Here is a 25549-nt window from a genome sequence, read left to right as displayed (position 1 = left end):
TAGGACAAGGGCAGCAGGCGCATGGGAACACCACCACCTCCAAGTTCCCCTCCGAGTCACACACACCATCCCGACTTGGAAATATATCAGCCGTTCCTTCGTCGTCGCTGGGTCAAAATCCTGGAACTCCCTCCCTAACAGCGCTGTGGGAGCACCTTCACCACACGGACTGCAGCGGTTCAAGAAGGCGGCTCACCACCACCTTCTCAAGGGGCGACTAGGGATGGGCAATAAATGCCGGCCTTGCTAGCGACGCCCGCATCCAAGGAACAAATAAAACAAAATACACAAATCCTAATCGAGCGTGGTCAAAGCTTCGATGCTGGGGATGTTGGCCTGAGCGAGAACACTGACGTTGGTGCGCCTGTCCTGCCAATGGGTTTGCAGGATCTTGCGGAGGCAGCGTGGGTGGTACCTCTCCAGTGCTTTGAGGTGCCTGCTGTACATGGTCCATGTCTCTGAGGCATACAGCAGGGCAGGTATCACTGCTGCTCTGTAGACCATGAGCTTAGTGCCAGGTTTGAGGTCCTGGTCTTCAAACACTCGCTTCCTCAGGCGACCGTGATGACACGTCAAAAAAAAAAGTACTTCATTGGTTGTGAAGTGCTTTGGGACATCCTCCAGTGCTCTCCAGTACCAGACCCGGGTACTCACCGTGCACCGTGCTAGCGGTGTGGAGCATGCCCTCTCCATCTATTGCTTGACGCTGCCCGGGTGAGTATAGGTGCTATTGCGAGGCAGCAACACTCCGAGGCCCCTAACCCACTTTTGTGATGTTATTCAGGAACTCCTGGAGTACATGAAGATTCTGGAGCGGAAACTGGAGCAGCAAGCCCAGGCGAAGCAGAGAGAAGTCTCGATTCACAGGGAGACTACGGTGGATTCACCACGTGCGTTCAGGAAATGCTTTATTGCTTATACTGCTCAAACTGAGGGAGGCCAGTATCATAGTAAAGCTCCCTCTACACTGTCCCATCAAACACTCCCAGGGCAGGTACAGCACGGGGTTAGATACAGAGTAAAGCTCCCTCAACACTGTCCCATCAAACACTCCCAGGGCAGGTACAGCACGGGTTAGATACAGAGTAAAGCTCCCTCTACACTGTCCCATCAAACACTCCCAGGGCAGGTACAGCACAGGGTTAGATACAGAGTAAAGCTCCCTCTACACTGTCCCATCAAACACTCCCAGGGCAGGTACAGCATGGGTTAGATACAGAGTAAAGCTCCCTCTACACTGTCCCATCAAACACTCCCAGGGCAGGTACAGCACGGTGTTAGATACAGAGTAAAGCTCCCTCTACACTGTCCCATCAAACACTCCCAGGGCAGGTACAGCACGGGGTTAGATACAGAGTAAAGCTTCCTCTACACTGTTCCATCAAACACTCCCAGGGCAGGTACAGCACGGGGTTAGATAGAGTAAAGCTCCCTCTACACTGTCCCATCAAACACTCCCAGGGCAGGTACAGCACGGGGTTAGATACAGAATAAAGCTCCCTCTACACTGTCCCATCAAACACTCGCAGGGCAAGCGTGCATATGTGTCTCGTTATGTGTATGAGTGTGGAATGTGCATGCGAGGCAGTGTGTACGTGTGTCTGTGAGCGAGCGTGTACGTGTGTGAGCGGGTGTGCGTGCGAGCGGGTGTGCGCGCGTGCGAGCAGGTGTGCGCGAGCGTGTGTGTGTGCGAGTGAGTGTGTGCGTGTGCGAGCCGGTGTGTGTGAGCGTGTGCGAGCCGGTTTGTGCGTGTGCGAGCGGGGGGGGTGCGTGTGCGAGCGGGGGGGTGCGAGCGGGTGTGTGCGTGCGCGAGCGGGAGTATGCGTGTGCGAGCGGGTGCGCACGGGCGGGCGTGTGAGCGGGTGTGGGTGTGTGCATGTGTGTACGTGTGTGAGCGCTTGTGAACAGTGAAAGACTGACAGCCCCTCCTTTCCCTCACGCCCGCAGGCGCTGGAGATCCGGCCAGGGATGAGTCCGGGGTGCGGGCTGCCGCGGACGGATCGGGTCGGCCTCGGGGGACCCCCCGTAACCCGCGCGACGACGTAGCCCGACTGGGGTACGGCAGTCCACCGCCCTCATCGCCGGGGCAACCCCCTGGAGAGGTCGTCATCAGCCAACCGGTGCCCATCGCCATCTCGCCACTGCCGGAGGTAAGCCGCTCCCAATCCGCGAATTTCCAGATCATAGAATCCTAGAACAGTACAGCACAGAAGGAGGCCATTCGGCCCATCGAATCTGCGCCGGCTCTTTCGAAGAGCGACCCAGTTAGTCCCGCTCCCACCCCCCGCTCTTTCCCCATATCCCCGCAATTTTTTCTCCTTCAAGTATTTATCCAATTCCCTTATAAAGGTTACTATTGGATCTTTATCCACCGCCCTATAGGGCAGCGCGTTCCAGATCCTCACCACTCGCTGCGTAAAATAGTTTTTCCTCATGTCGCCTTTGGTCCTTCTGCCAATCACCTTAAATCTGTGTCCTCTGGTTCTCAACCCTTCTGCCAATGGGAACAGTTTCTCTCCATCTGCTCTGTCCAGACCCCTCATGATTGTGAACACCTCCATCAAATCTCCTCTCAACCTTCTCTGCTCTAAGGAGAAATTACCAGCGTCCCTTTAAGTCCCATGTGCTTCTATATTCCGAATAAGTCTAGTTATGCGGTACTTTATCAAACGCCTTTTGAAAGTCCGTATGTACAACATCTACTGCACCAATAACCTGCTCACCGAGGGGCAGTACTGAGGGAGCGCCGCGCTGTCGGAGGGGCAGTACTGAGGGAGCGCCGCACTGTTGGAGGGGCAGTACTGAGGGAGCGCCGCACTGTCGGAGGGGCAGTACTGAGGGAGCGCCGCACTGTCGGAGGGGCAGTACTGAGGGAGCGCCGCACTGTCGGAGGGGCAGTACTGCGGGAGCGCCGCACTGTCGGAGGGGTAATACTGAGGGAGCGCCGCACTGTCGGAGGGGCAGTACTGAGGGAGCGCCGCACTGTCGGAGGGGCAGTACTGAGGGAGCGCCGCACTGTCGGAGGGGCGGTACTGAGGGAGCGCCGCACTGTCGGAGGGGCGGTACTGAGGGAGCGCCGCACTGTCGGAGGGGCGGTACTGAGGGAGCGCCGCACTGTCGGAGGGGCGGTACTGAGGGAGCGCCGCACTGTCGGAGGGGCAGTACTGAGGGAGCGCCGCACTGTCAGAGGGGCGGTACTGAGGGGGGGCGGTACTGAGGGAGCGCCGCACTGTCGGAGGGGCGGTACTGAGGGAGCGCCGCACTGTCGGAGAGGCGGTACTGAGGGAGCGCCGCACTGTCGGACGGGCAGTACTGAGGGAGCGCCGCACTGTCGGAGGGGCGGTACTGAGGGAGCGCCGCACTGTCGGAGGGGCAGTACTGAGGGAGCGCCGCACTATCGGAGGGACAGTACGGAGGGGGCGCCGCACTGTCGGAGGGGCAGTGCTGAGGGAGCGTCGCACTGTCGGAGGGACAGTACTGAGGGAGCGCTGCACTGTCGGGACAGTACTGAGGGAGCGCCGCACTATCAGAGCATCATACAGCCACTATTTCGAAGTAGAGCAGGAGGGGAGTTCTCCCCGGTGTCCTGGGGCCAATATTTATCCCTCACCCACCATCACTAACAGATTATCTGGTCATTTTTCACATTGCTGTTTGTGGGAGCTTGCTGTGCGCAAATTGGCTGCCACGTTTGCGACATTACAACTGTGACCACACTTCAAAAAAGTACTTCATTGGCTGTGAAGCGCTTTGGGACGTCCTGAGGTGGGGAATATGTGCGGGAGAAATGCGAGTAGTTTCTTATTAATAGGGGACAAATTCAGCTGTGTGTGCTCGCTATTTTTACACTGGGAGCATCAGTTGGCTTTGAGATAGATTTTGGTGCCATCACATCGAGTCTCGGGTGAACTTTGCCTGATGGGCATTCCTCTCCCCCTCACACCCTGCTTGACCAGTGATGTAATAAAACTCACTACCCTTACCTGAGGAAGGATGTTCTTGCCATGGAGGGAGTGCAGCGAAGATTCACCAGGCTGATACCTGGGATGGCAGGAATGACATATGAGGAGAGATTGTGTCGATTTGGGCTTATACTCACTGGAGTTTAGAAGAATGAGAGGGGATCTCATCGAAACCTATAAAATTCTGTCAGGCCTGGACAGACTAGATGCAGGAAGGATGTTCCCGATGGTCGGGGGAGTCCAGAACCAGGGGTCATAGTCTAAGGATAAGGGGTAAGCCATTTAGGACTGAAATGAAGAGGAATTTCTTCACCCAGAGAGTGGTGAACCTGTGGAATTCTTTGCCACAGAGGGCGGTGGAGGCCAGTTCATTAAATATATTCAAGAAGGAGTTGGATATATTTCTTAAGGCTAAAGGGATCAAGGGATATGGGGAGAAAGCAGGGACAGGGTACTGAATTTGGATGATCAGCCATGATCTCATTAAATGGCGGAACAGGCTCGAGGGGCCGAATGGCCTACTCCTGCTCCTATCTTCTATGTTTCTATGTCACTACACACTTGGTGCGAGCATAAAGCAAGGCTTTAATCAACTTGTTTCAGAACATGGAGGTCTAGTTGTCCTTCACTAGTTCCTGTCTTACAAAATGTCCCCTGGGCAAGCTGGGCCCACGCCTGAGTATTTATACTCCTTGGACGGCGCCACCAGCTGGCCGCCCGGCATTATTTCATGAGTTCTTTATAATGATGAGATTTATAACAACCAGTATTGGTGCAGTTCCCTTGTTAAGGAGTCGGTGCAGGAGAAGGAGAGATATTTGGGAGGCTGGGAGTGAGTTTTGAACATTCCCAGTGCAGTTCCGACAGGGCAGACAGCACGAAAACAGGGGAGGTGCCAGAGGACTGGAGGACAGCTAACGTAGTACCATTATTCAAGAAGGGTAGTAGGGATAAAGCAGTGAATTACAGGCCAGTGAGCCTAACATCAGTGGTAGGGAAATTATTGGAAAAAATTCTGAGGGACAGAATTAGTTTCCACTTGGAGAGGCAAGGATTAATCAAGGATAGTCAGCATAGCTTTGTCAAGGGGAGATCATGTCTAACCAATTCGATTGAATTTTTCGAGGGGGTGACTAGGATGAGGGTAAGTGCAGTTGATGTAGTCTACATGGACTTCAGTAAGGCTTTTGACAAAGTCCCGCATGGGAGACTGGTCAAGAAGGTAAGAGCCCATGGGATCCAGGGCAATTTGGCACGTTGGATCCAAAATTGGCTTAGTGGCAGGAGGCAGAGGGTGATGGTCGAAGGTTGTTTTTGTGACTGGAAGCCTGTGTCCAGTGGTGTACCGCAGGGATCGGTGCTGGGTCCCTTTGCTGTTTGTAGTGTACATTAATGATTTAGATATGAATGCAGGAGGTATGATCAGTAAGTTCGCAGATGACACGAAAATTGGTGGAGTGGTAAATAGCGAGGAGGGAAGCCTCAGGCTACAGGACGATTGAGACAGGTTGGTCAGATGGGCAGAACAGTGGCAAATGGAATTTAACCCTGAAAAGTGTGAGGTGATGCATTTTGGAGGGACTAACCAGGCAACGGAATACACAATGAATGGTAGGACCCTAGGAAGGACAGAGGATCAGAGGGACCTTGGTGTGCATGTACACAGATCCCTGAAGGACAGGTAGATAAGGTGGTTAAAAAGGCATATGGGATACTTGCCTTCATTAGCCGAGGCATAGAATATAAGAGCAGGGAGGTTATGACGGAGCTGTACAAAATGCTAGTTAGGCCACAGCTGGAATACTGTGTGCAGTTCTGGTCGCCACACTATAGGAAGGATGTGATTGCATTGGAGAGGATGCAGAGGAGATTCACCAGGATGTTACCTGGGCTGGAGCACTTCAGCTATGAAGAGAGACTGGACAGGCTGGGGTTGTTTTCCTTAGAGCAGAGAAGGCTGAGGGGGTCCTGATTGAGGTGTACAAAATTATGAGGGGCATAGATAGGGTAGATAGAAAGGAACTTTCCCCCTTAGTAGAGGGGCCAATAACCAGGGGGCATAGTTTCAAGGTAAGGGGCAGGAGGTTTAGAGGGGATTTGAGGAAAAACTTTTTCACCCAGAGGGTGGTTGGAATCTGGAACTCACTGCCTGAAAGGGTGGTAGAGGCAGGAACCCTCACAACATTCAAGAAGCATTTAGATGAGCACTTGAAACGCCATACATACAAGGCTAGGGACCAAGTGCTGGAAAATGGGATTAGAATAGACAGGGCTTGATGGCCGGCGCGGACACGATGGGCCGAAGGGCCTCTTTCTGCGCTGTATAACTCTATGGGGGAGAAATTGGGTGAGTAGCGCCACCTGTTGGCGCCTAAAGAGGCAGTCAGTGGCTGTAGCACCACTGGCTGCGCCTCCCGCGATATTCAGCAGGGGCGCTAATGGTGGCGTTAGCCTTTTGCGCTGCGCCGCCACCGATGACGTCATCGGTGTGCGCAGCGCCCCGATCGCGATATTTGGTAGCGAACGCCACTGTAGCGCCGTTCGCTACCCGCGCCCGGTTCACGGGGCCTTGCTGCGCTGGCAGAGGCGCAAGTTAAGGTGAAGGTGCGGGGTGGCCGCTTTTTTTGCCAGCACCTCTGTCCCCGGCCTCCAGATCCCCCCCCCCCCCCCCCCCCCCCCGCGGCATCGCCGGCTGCTTCCCGAGAGCCCGGCACTTCTCCTTAACAGTGGGAGGAAGGCCTGCAGTACCGCAGCGTGCCGCGCCGCTTGGGCGCCTCAGGCCAATTTCTAGGCACGGTGGCATAGTGGTTAGCACTGTTGCCTCACAGCGCCAGGGACCCGGGTTCGAATCCGGCCTTGGGCGACTGCCTGTGTGGAGTTTGCACATTCTCCCCGTGTTTGCGTGGGTTTCCTCCGGGTGCTCCGGTTTCCTCCCACAGTCCAAAGATGTGCGGGTTAGGTTGATTTGGCTATGATAAATTGACCCTTAGTGTTAGGGGGATTAAATACGTGGGGTTACGGGGACCGGGTGGGATATGTGTCGGTGCAGGCTCAATGGGCCGAAATGGCCTCTATCTGCACTGTGGGGTTTCTGTGACTGTATGGGGGGAAAATTCGGTATCGCCCCATTTGGGCGCCATTATTGGCGGAGCGCAAAGTTTAGCGCCTGGCGCTAATTATCGCCCCCGACGGCACACTTGGCTTTTATCGGCCCTGGAGGTGATTGGAGTGCTAAATCAGGCGCTTCACACCTGCCTTAAGGCGCTAAGGCCGAGGAGCGAGGCGCTACCTCAGAGCGCTGGCGAAGCTCATGTGATGTCAGTCAGCAGTGGAACACAGGCACACTGGCGCCGGCCAGTTCTTACAGGGGAGGGTCGATCTTGCTCTCCATCCACACCCTGCTCATTGCAGCCTTGAATCTCGGCCCGGAGAGACCTGTACATCAAACCTGCTGGAAAGAACAATGGAGAGGCCCGGGGAAAGAGCTCAGAGTGCAGCCCCCACAGTCTCTTCTAAATCGACACAAGGGAGGGCAAATCAAAATGAACTTGCAAAGTGCTGCTCAGAACCCAAAATTCCTTCACACAGCGTTGAATCTCTCCAGAAGTCTCTCTCTCTCTCAGAATGCGTGGTGCAAAAATGTCACCAACAAAAAAAGGCAGGAAGCGGCCGCCTTTAAATAGCGCTCCCCCCCCCAGTCCCTTTCTGACTGCAGGCGCAACCCACTGAATTTTTCCCTCTATGACTCCAGAAAACCACAGTGATTTGGACCGTAAATTTCCTAGCCAGGCGACACTTTAATTCAGTTGCTGTCACGTGCCCGAACTTTCCCCACCTCCGCCCCCTTATATTCCCATCGCGCCGTTTAAAAAATAAAATCAAATAAACCCCGAACCGTTTAGATGCACGTTCCCGTCTCACTGCAGTCGATGCGTCTGTCCTTTTATAAATAGCGAATCACTTCTCGATGCAATGGTGCAATCGAGCGGAGGTAGGTAATGCTCTGCCGCTGATGATGATTTATGGACACTCTTGTCAATTATTTTCAGGACAGATTTGCATTTATATCGCACTTTTCATGACCTCGGGACGTCCCAAAGCGCTTTATAGCCAACACAGTACAGGTTGGGCGATTGGGCAGATGCAGTATAATGTGGATAAATGCGAGGTTATCCACTTTGGTGGCAAAAACAGGAAGGCAGATTATTATCTGAACGGCAATAGATTGGGAGAAGGGGAAGTGCAACGAGACCTGGGTGTCCTTGTGCACCAGTCGCTGAAGGTAAGCATGCAGGTGCAGCAGGCGGTTAAGAAGGCAAATGGTATGTTGGCCTTCGTAGCGAGAGGGTTCGAGTACAGGAACAAGGATGTCTTGCTGCAGTTGTACAGGGCCTTGGTGAGACCACACCTTGAGTATTGTGTGCAGTTTTGGTCGCCTTATCTGAGGAAGGATGTTCTTGCCATGGAGGGAGTGCAGCGAAGATTCACCAGACTGATACCCGGGATGGCAGGAATGACATATGAGGAGAGATTGGGTCGATTGGGCTCATATTCGCTGGAGTTTAGAAGAATGAGGGGATCTCATTGAAACGTATAAAATTCTAACAGGACTAGACAGACTAGATGCAGGAAGGATGTTCCCGATGGCGGGGGGAGTCCAGAACCAGGGGTCACAGTCTAAGGATAAGGGGTAAGGCATTTAGGACAGAGATGAGGAGGAATTTCTTCACCCAGAGAGTGGTGAACCTGTGGAATTCTCTACCACACAAGGCAGTTGAGGCCAATTCATTAAATATATTCAAGAAGGAGTTAGATATATTTCTTAAGGCTAAAGGGATCAAGGGATATGGGGAGAAAGCAGGGACAGGGTACTGAATTTGGATGATCAGCCATGATCTCATTAAATGGCGGAACAGGCTCGAGGGGCCGAATGGCCGACTCCTGCTCCTATTTTCTATGTTCTCCCTCCAAGTATACTCACTTTTTAAATCGCGTCGAATTTCGGTCGCAAGTGCTCCGTGCCGGTGTTTATGCTCCACACGAGCCTCCTCCCACCCCTACTCCATCTCACCCTATCACCATATCCTTCCATTCCTTTCTCCCTCGTGTGTTTATCCAGCTTCCCCTTAAATGTACCTGTACTATTCGCCTCAACCACTCCCTGTGGTAGCGAGTTCCACATTCTCACCACTCTCTGGGTAAAGAAGTTTCTCCTGAATTCCCCATTGGATTTATTAGTGACTGTCTTATATTGATGGCCCCTAGTTCTGGTCTCCCCCACAAGTGGAAACATCTTCTCTACGTCCACCCTATCGAACCCCTTCATAATTTTAAAGACCTCTATCAGGTCACCCCTCAGCCTTCTCTTTTCTAGAGAAAAGAGCCCCAGCCTGTTCAGTCTTTCCTGATAGTTATAAACCTCTCAGTTCTGGTATCATCCTTGTCAATCTTTTTTTGCACCTTCTCCAGTGCCTCTATATCCTTTTTATAATATGGAGACCAGAACTATGCACAGTGCTCCAAGTGTGGTCTAACCAAGGTATATGGAGACCAGAACTGTGCACAGTGCTCCAAGTGTGGTCTAACCAAGGTATACGGAGACCAGAACTGTGCACAGTGCTCCAAGTGTGGTCTAACCAAGGTATATGGAGACCAGAACTGTGCACAGTGCTCCGAGTGTGGTCTAACCAAGGTATACGGAGACCAGAACTGTGCACAGTGCTCCAAGTGTGGTCTAACCAAGGTATATGGAGACCAGAACTGTGCACAGTGCTCCAAGTGTGGTCTAACCAAGGTATATGGAGACCAGAACTGTGCACAGTGCTCCAAGTGTGGTCTAACCAAGGTATACGGAGACCAGAACTGTGCACGGTGCTCCAAGTGTGGTCTAACCAAGGTATACGGAGACCAGAACTGTGCACAGTGCTCCAAGTGTGGTCTAACCAAGGTATATGGAGACCAGAACTGTGCACAGTGCTCCAAGTGTGGTCTAACCAAGGTATACGGAGACCAGAACTGTGCACAGTGCTCCAAGTGTGGTCTAACCAAGGTATATGGAGACCAGAACTGTGCACAGTGCTCCAAGTGTGGTCTAACCAAGGTATACGGAGACCAGAACTGTGCACAGTGTTCCAAGTGGGGGGGTATGTCTCTCTTTTGCTCCCACACTCCATTTCTCTCTTCCTCTCTCTCGGTCTGTCTCTCTCAGTCTATCTCTCTCGTTCTATCTCTCTCTCGGTCTCTCGCTCTCTCTCTCCGTCTCTTTCTCTGACTGGCTCTCTGACTGTCTCTCTCTCTCTGTCTCTCTCGCTCTCTCTCTCTCTCTCTCCCTCTCTCTCCCTCTCTCTCCCTCTCTCTCCCTCTCTCTCCCTGTCTCTCCCTGTCTCTCCCTCTCTCTCGCTCTCTGTCCCTCTCTGTCTCGCTCTCTCGCTCTCTCTCTCTCCCTCTCTCCCTACATTATTTAAACTTTCGGCCTTTAATGTAATGAGCTAATTGGACGGATGAAGAGATGGTCAGTCCACCGGATATCAGTCGAGCCACAATCCCCGAACTCCTCCGCACTAAATCAACGCAAACTGCTGCCTTTTTTTTTGCTCCTGTGCGGCTCCCTGACTGATTTATCGGCCAGCAGCTTGTTACGGATGCCAAGACTGGGTTGTTTTACGAGTGTATTTAGTATGTACAGCATGAGCCTCGAGATGTCGGCCTCATTTTAATCTCTGTAATGGGCTGCAGGCAGGTTAATGGACTGAAGCGCAGCTGGGGTCTCTGAGTGAGAGTCGGAGCCGAGCCGAAGCGCCGTGCACGGATGCCGGGCTGCGCCTTTTCTGGAGGCTTCAGCACGGTTTTCATCTGAATAAAATTTGACTGGAATGATGATTTGCATTCTCGAGTGCGCTGCTAGCTGGGCTCCGAGAACAACCCTGTGTCTGTAACTGGTACTGAGTCTCCCAGCACTGATTGTGTGTGTGTGTGCGCGTGCCACAGGACAGCGCTGTGCGCGTGCCACAGGACAGCGCTGTGCGCGTACCACGTATATGAAGTAGTCCATGCCCGCATGCAACAAGACCTGGACGACGTTCAGGCTTGGGCTGATAAGTGGCAGGTAACATTCGCGCCACACAAGTGCCAGGCAATGACTATCTCCAACAAGCGAGAGTCTAACCACCGCCCCTTGACATTCAACGGCATTTCCATCACCGAATCCCCCACCATCAACATCCTGGGGGGTCACCATTGACCAGAAACTTAACTGGACCAGCCACATAAATACTGTGGCAACAAGAACAGGTCAGAGGCTGTGTATTCTGCGGCAAGTGTCTCACCTCCTGACTCCCCAAAGCCTTTCCACCATCTACAAGGCACAAGTCAGGAGTGTGATGGAACACTCTCCACTTGCCTGGATGGGTGCAGCTCCGACAACACTCAAGAAGCTCGACACCATCCAGGACAAAGCAGCCCGCTTGATGGGCACCCCATCCACCACCTTAAACATTCACTCCCTCCACCACCGGCGCACCGTGGCTGCAGTGTGTACCATCTACAAGATGCACTGCAGCAACTCGCCAAGGCTTCTTCGGCAGCACCTCCCAAACCCGCGACCTCCACCACCTAGAAGGACAAGGGCAGCAGGCGCATGGGAACACCACCACCTCCAAGTTCCCCTCCGAGTCACACACACCATCCTGACTTGGAAATATATCGGCCGTTCCTTCATCGTCGCTGGGTCAAAATCCTGGAACTCCCTCCCTAACAGCGCTGTGGGAGCACCTTCACCACACGGACTGCAGCGCTTCAAGGCGGCGGCTCACCACCACCTTCTCAAGGGGCAACTAGGGACGGGCAATAAATGCTGGCAGGGGTGAACGGTTGTTTTTTCAGACTGGCGGGAGGTATACAGTGGTGTTCCCCAGGGGTCGGTGTTGGGACCACTGCTCGTTTTGACATATATTCATGACCTGGTCACCACACTTTAGGAAGGATGTGAAGGCCCTTGCAGAGGGTGCAGAGGAGATTTACCAGAATGGTTCTGGGGATTGGGGGGATCTTAGCTACAAGGACAGGTTGGAGAAGCTGGATTTGTTTTCATTGGAGCAAAGGAGGTTGAGGGGTGATTTGATCGAGGTGTACAAGATTATGATGGGTTCGGATAGGCTAGACGGGGAAAGGCTGTTCCCACTAGTTGACGGTACAAGGAATAGGGGACACAGATTTAAGGTTTTGGGCATGAGATACAGGGGGGACGTGAGGGAAAACTTTTTTACGCAGTGAGTGGTGAGGACCTGGAACTCGCTGCCGACGGAAGTGGTGGAAGCGGAGACACTCGGGGAGAAATTCGGTTGTTAGCGCCACCGATTAACGCCTAAAGAGGCCGAGAAGTGGGGCGCTAGCCAACTTCTGGCCGGGCGCAGGGGGCCTAGCGCCTCGCCCCATATTGAGCAGGCATTTAGCGCCGGCGCTAAATCTTAGCGCCCGCTCATGGGCGCAGGCTGATTATGATGTCATTTGAGTGTGCAACGCCTTTTGGGCGCCCCGGACCGGAAATTCAGTGGCGCCCCCCTCCCTAGCGCCTGGCGCTAATAGTGACAGCTTACCTGGAACCTTACCAAGTCGCTCTCGGGCTGGAGGAGCGTTATTTAAAGGGGACTGGTGTGGTTTAAAAGCGGCAGCCATTTTTGGAGCACAACTTCCTCGAGAGCTACAAAGAGTTGCTGAGCTGCACACTGAGAGCCATTTGACTGCTGAGCCAGCGCAGGCAGACGATCTTCAGCCTTCTGACCATCACCTTGCTGTTGGTGAGCCTTGACAACGGGGAACCTTCCTGTGGGCACTTATTATGGGGGCTGCATTGGAGGGGAACGTCCTGCTGCTGAATCATCTGGAAAGGGCACTGAGACGCTGGGAGAGGGGGGCGGGCATGGCCAGACGGAGGAGGGCCAACAGACGTCGCCACAGCAGACCTTACGCTGGCAGGGTTTTCCGACAGCAGTTTTCCTACATGAACATGCCGGAGGAGCAGTGTGTCAGAAGGCTGCGATTTAGAAAGGAGGTGGTGACTGAGCTGTGCCAGCTGCTTCAGCCAGATCTGCAGCCTCAGATAAGGTGCAGGACATCTCTGTCGGTGGCTGAGAAGATGGCTGCTGGCCTGAACTTCTACGCGAGCGGCTCTTCTCAGGCTGCGCGTCAGAGGCTGATCAGAAGAAGCTTCTAGGCCCCTCTCACGGAATGCATGCTGCCATTCCAAGAAGAGGAATGGAACCGGTCTGATACCCCCAAGCCTGTGAAGGGCAAGATGCATGTAAATAGCAGGCATAGCCATTGTAAATGAAGAAAGTGTTTCATTACACAAAATGTGGTTCCTTCAAACATGAGAAAGCTATGGCAACAGAAAGCAAAACTAATACACTGACACATAACTGCCTCTCACACCCGGGAGACTGTCCAAAACATAAATCACATTCCGACCATCTTCCTTGGCCTTGATTCCACGGCGCCAACCAAAGCATCCAATGCCCCATCAGTGAGGCGTTCCGCCCTCTGCCTCACCCTTTCCATGTCTTGCTAGGCTGATGCGCCACATGTCGGCTCCCACCGCTTTGAAGGCCTACAAGGCAGTGAGTGTGTCTGGTGATGGCAATTGACCTGCCCCTGTAAGAGCTGGCCGGCGCCACTGTGTCTCAGGGAAAGTGATTATTGACAGCACCTTCGCTGCGCCCCACCGCCGCGAAATTGGGTTGCGCCGCCGGGTTAGCGCCTTAAGAGTAGCGTGCAGCGCCTGATTTAGCGCCACAATCACCTTTAGGGGCGCTGCAACCCAATATCGCGCTAGGTGGCGCTAAATTGCGCCTGGTGCTAAACTTTGCGCATCGCCAGGAATAGCGCCCCAAACGCGGCTATACCGAATTTCTAGGCCGCAATGATTTCAAGGGGAGACTGAATAGGCACTTGAGGGAAATAAACTTGCAGGGCTACGGGGAGAGAGTGGGGGAATGGGACTGACTGGATTGCTCTACAGAGAGCCGGTACGGATTCGATGGGCCGAATGGCCACCTTCTGTGCCGTTATCACTCTGAGAAACCCCAGTATGATTTGGACAGGTTGGGTGATTGGGCAAATGCAGTATAATGTGGATAAATGCGAGACTATCCACTTCGTGGCAAAAACAGGAAGACAGATTATTATCTGAACGGCAATAGATTGGGAAAAGGGGAAGTGCAACGAGACCTGGGTGTCCTTGTGCACCAGTCACTGAAGGTAAGCATGCAGGTGCAGCAGGCGGTTAAGAAGGCAAATGGTATGTTGGCCTTGGTAGCGAGAGGATTCGAGTACAGGAACAAGGATGTCTTGCTGCAGTTGTACAGGGCCTTGGTGAGACCGCACCTTTTGTATGCAGTTTTGGTCACCTTATCTGAGGAAGGATGTTCTTGCCATGGAGGGAGTGCAGCGAAGATTCACCAGACTGATACCTGGGATGGCAGGAATGACGTATGAGGAGAGATTGTGTCGATTGGGCTTATACTCGCTAGAGTTTAGAAGAATGAGAGGGGATCTCAGTGAAACTTATAAAATTCTAACAGGACTAGACAGACTAGATGCAGGAAGGATGTTCCCGATGGCGGGGGAGTCCAGAAGCAGGGGTCACAGTCTAAGGATAAGGGGTCGGCCATTTAGGACAGAGATGAGGAGGAATTTCTTCACCCAGAGAGTGGTGAACCTGTGGAATTCTCTACCACAGAAGGCAGTTGAAGCCAATTCATTAAATATATTCAAGAAGGAGTTAGATATATTTCTTAAGGCTAAAGGGATCAAGGGATATGGGGAGAAGGCAGGGACAGGGTACTTAATTTGGATGATCAGCCATGATCTTATTAAATGGCGGAACAGGCTCGAGGGGCCGAATGGCCTACTCCTGCTCCTATCTTCGATGTTTCTATGACTCCATGGCCTGGACTTGGGTGTACAGGGCACAATTTCAAAGTTTGCGTTTGGCATGAGACTCAGAAATTTAGTAAACAGTGAGGACGGGAGTAACAGATTTCAGGAGGACACAGACAGCCCAGTGAAATGGGCAGACAGGCGGCAAATACCGTTTAACGCAGAGAAGTGTGAAGTGATACATGTTGGTCGGAAGAACGAGGAGGGACAGAGAGCCTTGGGGGTGTACATACACAAATCTTTGAAGGTGGCAGAACAAGTTGAGAAGGCTGTTATAAAAGCATGCGGGATCCTTGGTTTAATAAATAGAGGAATAATGTACAAAAGCCATGATATCACGCTAAACCTTAATAAAACACTGGTTTGGCCCCGAACGGAGTATTGAATCCAATTCTGGCCACTGCACTTTAGGAAGGATGTCAAGACCTTGGAGAGGGTGCGGAGGAGATTGACCAGAATGGTCCCAGGGGATGAGGGACTTCAGTGACGTGGAGAGACTGGAGAAGCTGGGGTTGTTCTCCTTAGAGCAGAGAAGGTTAAGGAGGAGATTGACCAGAATGGTCCCAGGGGATGAGGGACTTCAGTGACGTGGAGAGACTGGAGAAGCTGGGGTTGTTCTCCTTAGAGCAGAGAAGGTTAAGGGGGAGATTGACCAGAATGGTACCAGGGGATGAGGGACTACAGTTACACGGAGAGACTGGAGAAGCTGGGGCTGTTCTCCTTAGAGCAGAGAAGGTTAAGGGGAGATTTAATCGAGGCGTTCAAAATTACGAGGGGTTTTGATCGAGTAGAGAGGGAGAAACTGTTCCCAGTGGCAGGAGGGTCGGTAACCAGAGGACACAGATTGAAGATAATCGGCAAAAGAACCAGAGGGGGAGATGAGGAGAATGTTTTTAACGCAGCGAGTTGTTGTGATCTGGAACGCGCTGCCTGAAAGGGCGGTGGGAGCAGATTCAATAGTAACTTTCAAAAGGGAATTGGATCAATACTTGAAGGGGAAAAATTCGCAGGGCTACGGGGGAAAGAGCAGGGGGGAGTGGGACTAATTGGAGAGCTCGTTCAAAGTGCCCCCACAGGTATGATGGGCCGAGTGGCCTCCTCCTGCGCTGGGCGATTCTATGATTCTATCACTGACTGTGTGTGTAACGGGACTGGCTCTGCTGGGACAGTCTCGGTTTCAACATCAGCTCGTCCAGAACTCTGCTACCCCCCGTGTCCTAACTCGCACCAGAGTCCCGTTCACCCATTACCCACTGTCCTACACTGGCTCCCGGTCCGGTAACGTCTCGATTTTAAAATCCTCATCTTCCTGTTCAAATCGCTTCGTGGCCTCCTCGCTATCTCTGTAACCTCCTCCAACCCCTACAACCCTCCCTATCTCTGTAACCTCCTCCAGCCCCCTACAACCCTCCCTATCTCTATAACCTCCTCCAGCTCCTACAACCCTCCCTCTCTCTGTAACCTCCTCCAGCCCCTACAACCCTCCCTCTCTCTGTAACCTCCTCCAGCCCCTACAACCCTCCCTATCTCTGTAACCTCCTCCAGCCTCTACAACACTCCCTATCTCTGTAACCCCCTCCAGCCCCCTACAACCCTCCCTATCTCTGTAACCTCCTCCAGCCCCTACAACCCTCCCTATCTCTGTAACCCCCTCCAGCCCCCTACAACGCTCCCTATCTCTGTAACCTCCTCCAGCCCCCTACAACCCTACCTATCACAGAAACCCCACAGTGCAGATAGAGGCCATTTCGGCCCATCGAGCCTGCACCACATATCCCACCCGATCCCCGTAACCCCTACACCAACACATATCCCACCCTATCCCCGTAACCCCACGTATTTAATCCCCCTAACACTAAGGGTCAATTTATCATAGCCAATCATCCTAACCCGCACATCTTTGGACTGTGGGAGGAAATCGGAGCACCTGGAGGAAACCCACGCAAACACGGGGAGAATGTGCAAACTCCACACAAACAGTCACCCGAGGCCGGATTCGAACCCGGGTCCCTGGCGCTGTGAGGCAACAGTGCTAACCACTATGCCACCGTGCTATCTCTGTAACCCCCTCCTGCAGCCCCCTACAACCCTTGCTATCTCTGTAACCTCCTCCAGTCCCTACAACCCTCCCTATCTCTGTAACCTTCTCCAGCCCCTACAACCCTCCCTATCTCTGTAACCTCCTCCAGTCCCTACAACTCTCCCAATCTCTAACCTCATCCAGCCCCCTACAACTCTCCCTGTCTATGTAACCTCCTCCAGCCCCCTACAACTCTCCCTGTCTATGTAACCTCCTCCAGCCCCCTACAACCCTCCCTATCTCTGTAACATCCTCCAGCCCCCTACAACCCTACCTATCTCTGTAAGCCCCTCCTGCAGCCCCCTACAACCCTCCCTATCTCTGTAACCCCCTCCAGCCCCCTACAACACTCCCTATCTCTGTAACCCCCTCCAGCCCCCTACAACCCTCCCTATCTCTGTAACCTCCTCCAATCCCTACAACCCTCCCTATCTCTGTAACCTCCTCCAGCTCCTACAACCCTCCCTATCTCTGTAACCTCCTCCAGCCCCCTACAACCCTCCCCATCTCTGTAACCTCCTCCAGCCCCTACAATCCTCCCCATCTCTGTAACCTCCTCCAGCCCCCTACAATCCTCCCCATCTCTGTAACCTCCTCCAGCCCCTACAACCCTACAAGATTTCTGCGCTCCTCCAATTCTGGCCTCTTGCGCATCACCCCGATTTCCATCGGTCCACCACTGGCGGCCGTGCCTTCAGCTGCCTCGACCCCAAGCTCTGGAATTCCCTCCCTAAACCTCTCCATCTCTCTCTCCTCATTTAAGACACTCCTTAAAACCTCCCTCTTTGACCAAGCATTTCGTCACCTGTCCCAATATCTCCTTATGTGGCTCGGTGTCAAATTTTGTTTGATAATCGCTCCTGTGAAGCACCTTGGGACATTTTACGACGTTAACGGCGCTGGATAAATGGGAGATGTTTAATTTGGGCTAGATTTGGGGGTGGGTTGCGATGAGGTGATTCCCTCAGATCCGGAGGAGGTTACCACCTGGGGAGCTCCAGATGTTGGCAAAATCTCAAGCCTGATTTTTGAATTCTGTTTCTTTTCCCCCCCGACTACAAGGAGATCGCGGAGCCGGCAAACTGGGATCACACGGCCAGTGCTACACCACCGAACCACCTGCTAGCCGACCTCGAGCCTGTGAGTGCTTCGGGAGTGAGGTAGGTAAAAGCATGGACTCAGGCTATCAACCTCTGCACTGTCCCATCGAACATTCCCAGGGCAGGTACAGCACGGGTTAGATACAGAGTAAAGCTCCCTCTACACTGTCCCATCAAACACTCCCAGGGCAGGTACAGCACGGGGTTAGATACAGAGTAAAGCTCCCTCTACACTGTCCGCATCAAACACTCCCAGGGCAGGTACAGCACGGGGTTAGATACAGAGTAAAGCTCCCTCTACACTGTCCCATCAAACACTCCCAGGGCAGGTACAGCACGGGGTTAGATACAGAGTAAAGCTCCCTCTACACTGTCCCATCAAACACTCCCAGGGCAGGTACAGCACGGGGTTAGATACAGAGTAAAGCCCCCTCTACACTGTCCCATCAAACACTCCCAGGGCAGGTACAGCACGGGTTAGATACAGAGTAAAGCTCCGTCTACATTGTCCCATCAAACACTCCCAGGGCAGGTACAGCACGGGATAGATACAGAGTAAAGCTCCCTCTACACTGTCCCATCAAACACTCCCAGGGCAGGTACAGCACGGGGTTAGATACAGAGTAAAGCTCCCTTGACACTGTCCCATCAGACACTCCCAGGGCAGGTAAAGCACGGGCTTAGATACAGAGTAAAGCTCCCTCTACACTGTCCCATCAAACACTCCCAGGGCAGGTGTTGGTGAAAAATAAATTCACTCGAGTCTGTCTTAAAGTAAAAGTACACAGTTTAATAACAGAACGTTCTGGGAGAAGGTCATAGACCCCGCGGTCTAGTGACACCCTTCTCGTTCTCTCTTGGTTGGTACAGCTTTTTATTCTATTTTCTTCCAATCACATTGTACTACAATAATCACCTGATCACCTTGTATTACAATAATCACCTGATCACATATGGCTTATTTATACTTTTCAGTGTTAGTAAAGGTTAGTTATACCTTACTATGCCTTTGGTCACGGGTCCAATTCCCATGACCCCTATATTCTGCTGTGTCTACAATTTTTAGCTAAAGCAGCACATTCCTTATCGCTTATGCAAAACACACATATTCTGTCTGGTCCCACAACTGCGTCTTATCTTGGTTTTTCGAAGCTTCTCACACTGTCTTTTGTGCAAGACTAGCGAGAGTGGCACTTTTTCAATCTGTACTGTCTTATCTTTGTTTTTCACATAGCACTTTTCAGTCTGTCCTTTGTTTAGTTTTGCCTTTTTACGTAAGTCAATTTTTATTGTGATATTTCTTATCTCAACCTGGTTTCTTTTAGTTCTTGTTCATTTTCACATGACCCCACTCCTTTGTTCTGATTTTAATTTTGCTGGCATCACTTAATTAGTGGTCACCTCGGCTGTCTGAATTCTGAGAGGGTTCATTTTAACCCCTTCACAGGTACAGCACGGGTTAGATACAGAGTAAAGCTCCCTCTACACTGTCCCATCAAACACTCCCAGGGCAGGTACAGCACGGGGTTAGATACAGAGTAAAGCTCCCTCTACACTGTCCCATCAAACACTCCCAGGGCAAGTACAGCACGGGTTAGATACAGAGTAAAGCTCCCTCTACATTGTCCCATCAAACACTCCCAGGGCAGGTACAGCACGGGGTTAGATACAGAGTAAAGCTCCCTCTACACTGTCCCATCAAACACTCCCAGGGCAGGTACAGCACGGGTTAGATACAGAGTAAAGCTCTCTCTACACTGTCCCATCAAACACTCCCAGGGCAAGTACAGCACGGGTTAGATACAGAGTAAAGCTCCCTCTACATTGTCCCATCAAACACTCCCAGGGCAGGTACAGCACGGGGTTAGATACAGAGTAAAGCTCCCTCTACACTGTCCCATCAAACACTCCCAGGGCAAGTACAGCACGGGTTAGATACAGAGTAAAGCTCCCTCTACACTGTCCCATCAAACACTCCCAGGGCAAGTACAGCACGGGTTAGATACAGAGTAAAGCTCCCTCTACACTGTCCCATCAAACACTCCCAGGGCAGGTACAGCACGGGGTTAGATACAGAGTAAAGCTCCCTCTACACTGTCCCATCAAACACTCCCAGGGCAGGTACAGCACGGGTTAGATACAGAGTAAAGCTCCCTCTACACTGTCCCATCAAACACTCCCAGGGCAGGTACAGCACGGGTTAGATACAGAGTAAAGCTCCCTCTACACTGTCCCATCAAACACTCCCGGGGCAGGTACAGCACGGGGTTAGATACAGAGTAAAGCTCCCTCTACACTGTCCCTGAGGGAGCGCTGCACTGTCAGGGGCAGAACTGAGGGAGCACTGCACTGTCGGAGGGGCAGTACTGAGGGAGCGCCGCACTTTCGGAGGGGCAATACTGAGGGAGCGCCGCAATGTCGGAGTGGCAGTACTGAGGGAGCGCCGCAATGTCAGAATGGCAGTACCGAGGGAGCACCGCACTGTCGGAGTGGCAGTACCGAGGGAGCGCCGCACTGTCGGAGGGGCAGTACTGAGGGAGTGCTGCACTGTCGGAGGTGCCGTCTTTTGAATGAGACGTTAAACCGAGGCCCCGTCTGCCCTCTCAGATGGACGTAAAAGATCCCACGGCCACTATTTTGACACAGAGCGGGCGCGGGGGGTGTTCACCCCGGTGTGCTGGGGCCAATATTTTTCCCTCCACCAACATCACTTGAAACAGATTATCTGGTCATTATCACATTGCTGTTTGTGGGAGCTTGCTGTGCGCAAATTGGCTGCCGCGTTTCCCCACATTACAACAGCGACTACACTTTGAAAAAAGTGCTTCATTGGGTGTGACAGTATGGGACGTCCTGAGGTGGGGAAAGGCGCTGGAGAAATGCCAGATCGTTCTGCCTTTCACTCTCCGCCTAAACACGAATCAATTGAGTTGTAGCCCCCCCAGTCAGATTCGAGGTCTTAGAGTGGCGGGATTGAGGTGCGCGGCGGGGTGCTGAGGGAGGGGATTAACAATTAGTCGGGCTGAGGGAGGGTGAGAGAGAGAGAGAGAGAGAGACACCCGTTGATGTTGTGTTAAGCGGGAAGCACCGTTAGTTACAGTGTCTGTCGGAGTGAATCGGTTTTGCTCCGCTTGCAATGAATCGGCTGATAAAAATTCACCTCGCGGTTCCTTCAAGGGGGATTGAAATACAGGTTAGAGCTCATCGCTGTTAAAAAAAAAAAAACTGCCTGCACAGATCCGGGAGCGCTCGCAAGATATACAGGGCTGTCAGCATGTTTCAGAAGCAATTTACTGGATCATTACACTCTCTCTTCTAGAGGGGGTGTAGGAATTCACTTGTGAATAAAAGGTGATTGAAAGGCTGTTTGATAATGATAATGAATCACGGCTTAGCGATGTCATTTAACATACGCTCCTTTGTCGTCTCCTCTCTCTCTCTCTCTGCGCTTCTGTCTCCCTCCCTCGTTCCCTCTGTCTCTCTCTCTCTCCCTCTCACCCTCTTCCCCTTTCTCTCTCTCTCTCTCAATCTCAATCTCTTTCTCCGCCTCTCTCTGTCTCTCTCTCTGTCTCTCTCTCTGTCTCTCTCCCTGTCTCTCTCTTTCTCCCTCTCTCTTTCTCCCTCTCTCTCTTTCTCCCTCTCTCTCTTTCTCCCTCTCTCTCTTTCTCCCTCTCTTTCTCCCTCTCTCTCTCCGTCTCTCTCTTTCTCCCTCTCTCTCTCTCTCTCTCAGAGCCGCAGATCCGACAGGCCCCCAGCGGGCAGAGGACAGTTTGCTGGAGGGCGATGCAGCCGATGACCCCTGGAAGGAGTGCCCGATCTGTAAGCAGCGATTCCCGGATGGATACGGGAAGCAGGCACTGGAGCATCACATTGACAGTCACTTCTTCTTCAGCACCAATGACCCCTTCACCTTCCAGTAACCGGTTCCCCTCTCCCCCCCCCCCCCCCACCCCTCTCCCCCCTCTCTCGCTGTCGCTCTCTCTCTCCCCCCTCTCTCTCTCTCTCCCCCCTCTCTCTCTCCCCCCTCTCTCTCTCCCCCCTCTCTCTCTCCCCCCTCTCTCTCCCCCCCTCTCTCTCCCCCCCTCTCTCTCTCCCCCCCCTCTCTCTCTCCCCCCCTCTCTCTCTCCCCCCCTCTCTCTCTCCCCCCCTCTCTCTCTCCCCCCCTCTCTCCCCCCCTCTCTCTCTCCCCCCCTCTCTCCCCCCTCTCTCTCTCCCCCCTCTCTCTCTCCCCCCTCTCTCTCCCCCCTCTCTCTCTCCCCCCTCTCTCTCTCTCTCTCTCTCCCTCCCCCCTCTCTCTCCCTCCCCCCTCTCTCTCCCTCTCTCTCCCCCCCTCTCTCTCACCCCTCTCTCTCCCACCCCTCTCTCTCCCACCCCTCTCTCTCCCACCCCTCTCTCTCCCACCCCTCCCTCTCCCCCCCTCTCTCTCTCCCCCCTCTCTCTCTCTCCCCCCCTCTCTCTCTCTCTCCCCCCCTCTCTCTCCCCCTCTCTCTCTCTCCCCCCTCTCTCTCTCCCCCCTCTCTCTCTCCCCCCTCTCTCTCCCCTCTCTCTCTCCCCCCTCTCTCTCTCTCTCTCTCTCCCTCCCCCCTCTCTCTCCCTCCCCCCTCTCTCTCCCTCTCCCTCCCCCCTCTCTCTCCCCCCCCTCCCCCCTCTCTCTCCCCCCTCTCTCTCCCCCCTCTCTCTCCCCCCTCTCTCTCCCCCCTCTCTCTCCCCCCTCTCTCTCCCTCTCCCCTCTCTCTCCCCCCTCTCTCTCCCTCTCCCCTCTCTCTCCCTCTCCCCCCCCTCTCTCTCCCTCTCCCTCCCCCCTCTCTCTCCCCCCCTCTCTCCCTCCCCCCTCTCTCCCCCCCCCCTCTCTCCCCCCTCTCTCACAATTCACAATTCACAATTCAAATCGCTTTATTGGCATGATAAGTTACATCTTATGTTGCCAAAGCATCAAAATACATTTATGGTTTACCACATAAACGCAGTTCTATTCATACAGTGTATAAACATGTATATCCCTGAGTGTATAAATATACATTCGCATTGTTTATATATATTCTTTTCTTAGTTTACTGGTTGGCTCTCTGTTCATGGCAAGCTGTAACATAGCGTGCCGCCAGTGTTATACAGCTTCTCTCCTCTCCCAGTAGGAATGGGAGTTTTTGGTTGTCATTCAGATTTCTGAAATCAGGGCATATTTGTGAGAATTTTTGGTAAAAATTCTCCCTGATGCCCTGATATTTTCCACAAGCTGTGAGGAAGTGCATCTCTGTCTCCACCACTCCCTGACTGCAGTGCGAGCATATCCTGTCCTCTCTTGGCAGCCTGGTCTGCCTGTGTCTGCCTTTTTCGATCGCTAGGCTATGTTCGCTAAGTCTGTACCTTGTCAAGGTTCTTCTCAGTTTGTTATCCTTTACCATGGTCAGGTAATCAGCTATGTTGTATTGTCTGTTTAGGGCCAAGTAGCAATTGAGTTTGCTTTGGGTTTTTGTTGTTTCTGCCCAATATGTCAGATATTTTTCCTTTTGCTTAGCGACGATTGTGTTGGGTCGAATTCTTTGTGTTACCCTGTCACTGTCCTGGGGCTGGTTATTGTTAGTATTGTTAGTAGTTACTTCACTGAGTCCCAGGACTAGTTGACTGAGGGTATTCTTCTTTATGGTCAGCTCTTGGCATTTCAGGGCGTCGTAGTGATAGCATTGGGGATTGCTCATTTGTAGGTGATTCCAAAATTTGGTGGCTCTTTTTTGGATAGTGATTATTAATGGATATTGGCCTAGTTCCGCCCTGCATGCATTGTTTACTGTTTTCCTTTGAGTCCGGAGGATACTTTTACAGAATTCTGCATGTAGGATCTCAATTGGGTGTTTGTCCCATTTTGCAAATTCTTGTTGAGTTAGCGGTCCCCATACCTCACTGCCATAGAGTGCAATTGGTTCAATTACTGATTTGAAAATTTTGAGCCAAATGCTAATTGGCTCTCCCCCCCCCTCTCTCCCCCCCCCCTCTCTCTCCCTCTCCCCCTCCCCCCTCCCCTCTCCCTCCCCCCTCTCTCTCCCCCCCCTCTCCCCCCCCTCTCCCCCCCCTCTCTCTCCCTCTCCCTCCCCCCCTCTCTCTCCCTCTCCCTCCCCCCCTCTCTCTCCCTCTCCCTCCCCCCCTCTCTCTCCCTCTCCCTCCCCCCCTCTCTCTCCCTCTCCCTCCCCCCCTCTCTCTCCCTCTCCCTCCCCCCCTCTCCCTCCCCCCCTCTCTCTCCCTCTCCCTCCCCCCCTCTCTCTCCCTCTCCCTCCCCCCCTCTCTCTCCCTCTCCCTCCCCCCCTCTCTCTCCCTCTCCCTCCCCCCCTCTCTCTCCCTCTCCCTCCCCCCCTCTCTCTCCCTCTCCCTCCCCCCCTCTCTCTCCCTCTCCCTCTCTCTCTCCCTCTCCCCTCCCTCCCCTCTCTCTCCCTCTCCCTCCCCCCTCTCTCTCCCTCCCCCCTCTCTCTCCCTCTCCCTCCCCCCTCTCTCTCCCTCTCCCTCCCCCCTCTCTCTCCCTCTCCCTCCCCCCTCTCTCTCCCTCTCCCTCCCCCCTCTCTCTCCCCCCTCTCTCTCCCCTCTCTCTCCCTCTCCCTCCCTCCCCCCTCTCTCCCCTCCCTCTCTCTCCCTCTCCCTCCCCCTTCTCTCTCCCTCTCCCTCCCCCCTCTCTCTCTCCCCCCCCCTCTCTCCCTCTCCCCCCCTCTCTCTCCCCCCCCCTCTCTCTCCCCCCCTCTCTCTCCCCCTCCCTCTCTCTCCCCCTCCCTCTCTCTCTCTCCCCCTCCCTCTCTCTCTCTCTCTCCCCCTCCCTCTCTCTCTCTCTCTCCCCCCCCTCTCTCTCCTTCTCCCCCCCTCTCTCTCCTTCTCCCCCCTCCCTCTCTCTCCCCCCCTCCCCCTTCTCTCCCCTCTCCTCTCCCCTCCCCTCTCTCCCCCTCCCCTCTCCCCCCTCCCTCTCCCCTCTCCCTCTCTCCACCCCCCCCTCCCTCTCTCCACCCCCCCCTCCCTCTCTCCACCCCCCTCCCTCTCATCTCCCCCTCTCTCCCCCCCCCTTCTCTCTCCCTCACTTTCTTTCTCTCTCCCTCACTTTCTTTCTCTCTCTCTCTCTCTCTCTCTCTCTCTCTTTCTCTCCCCCCCTCTCTCTCCCCCATCTCTCTCTAAGGTTCCCGGCTTGTTACTACCCGTGGAGTGAGGTCACGGATTCACCGGGGGTTTGAGGAGGAAGTGGGAACGCCAGTAACTGACCAGTATGGACCTCTTTTTGCACGTCGTGTGTTTTCCCCCTCTTACCCCTACCTCCTACCCTCCATCCTTCCCTCCCCTTCAAGCTCTGGCTGGGGTTGGGGGGGGCGAAATCTGCTTCCGGAATGTTCTGGGATTGCTCCCCCTCCCCCTACACACACGCACTGCAGTCCGTGTCCTCGGGAAACCCGCCCAGCGTGACATCAAAGCTCGCGCGCGACCTCTAAGGGGGTTGGCGTACGGGA

The 25549-nt window shown here is 53.5% G+C and overlaps 1 protein-coding gene across 2 annotated transcripts in view; it reads left to right on the top strand.

Annotated features, from left to right (window-relative positions):
* The window catches only part of LOC147097187 (calcium-binding and coiled-coil domain-containing protein 1-like), a 56787-nt gene extending 34667 nt beyond the window's left edge, over positions 1–22120 (top strand). For both annotated transcript variants that reach the window (XM_085973063.1, XM_085973062.1), the window contains exons 12-15: positions 785–890; positions 1948–2150; positions 18040–18137; positions 21808–22120. In XM_085973063.1, coding sequence (XP_085829189.1) covers positions 785–890; positions 1948–2150; positions 18040–18137; positions 21808–21997 — 597 coding nt within the window. In that variant the 3' untranslated portion in view covers positions 21998–22120. The remainder of the gene's footprint in view (positions 1–784; positions 891–1947; positions 2151–18039; positions 18138–21807) is intronic.
* Positions 22121–25549: the final 3429 nt, after the last annotated feature.

The sequence above is a fragment of the Somniosus microcephalus genome, chromosome 33 (assembly GCF_052327205.1).
Source record: "Somniosus microcephalus isolate GS21.2 chromosome 33, FLI_Smic_1.0, whole genome shotgun sequence".
NCBI classification, from domain to species: Eukaryota; Metazoa; Chordata; class Chondrichthyes; order Squaliformes; family Somniosidae; genus Somniosus; species Somniosus microcephalus.
Note: the sequence above shows the minus strand (reverse complement) of the source record. Positions and strands in the feature narration are given on the sequence as shown.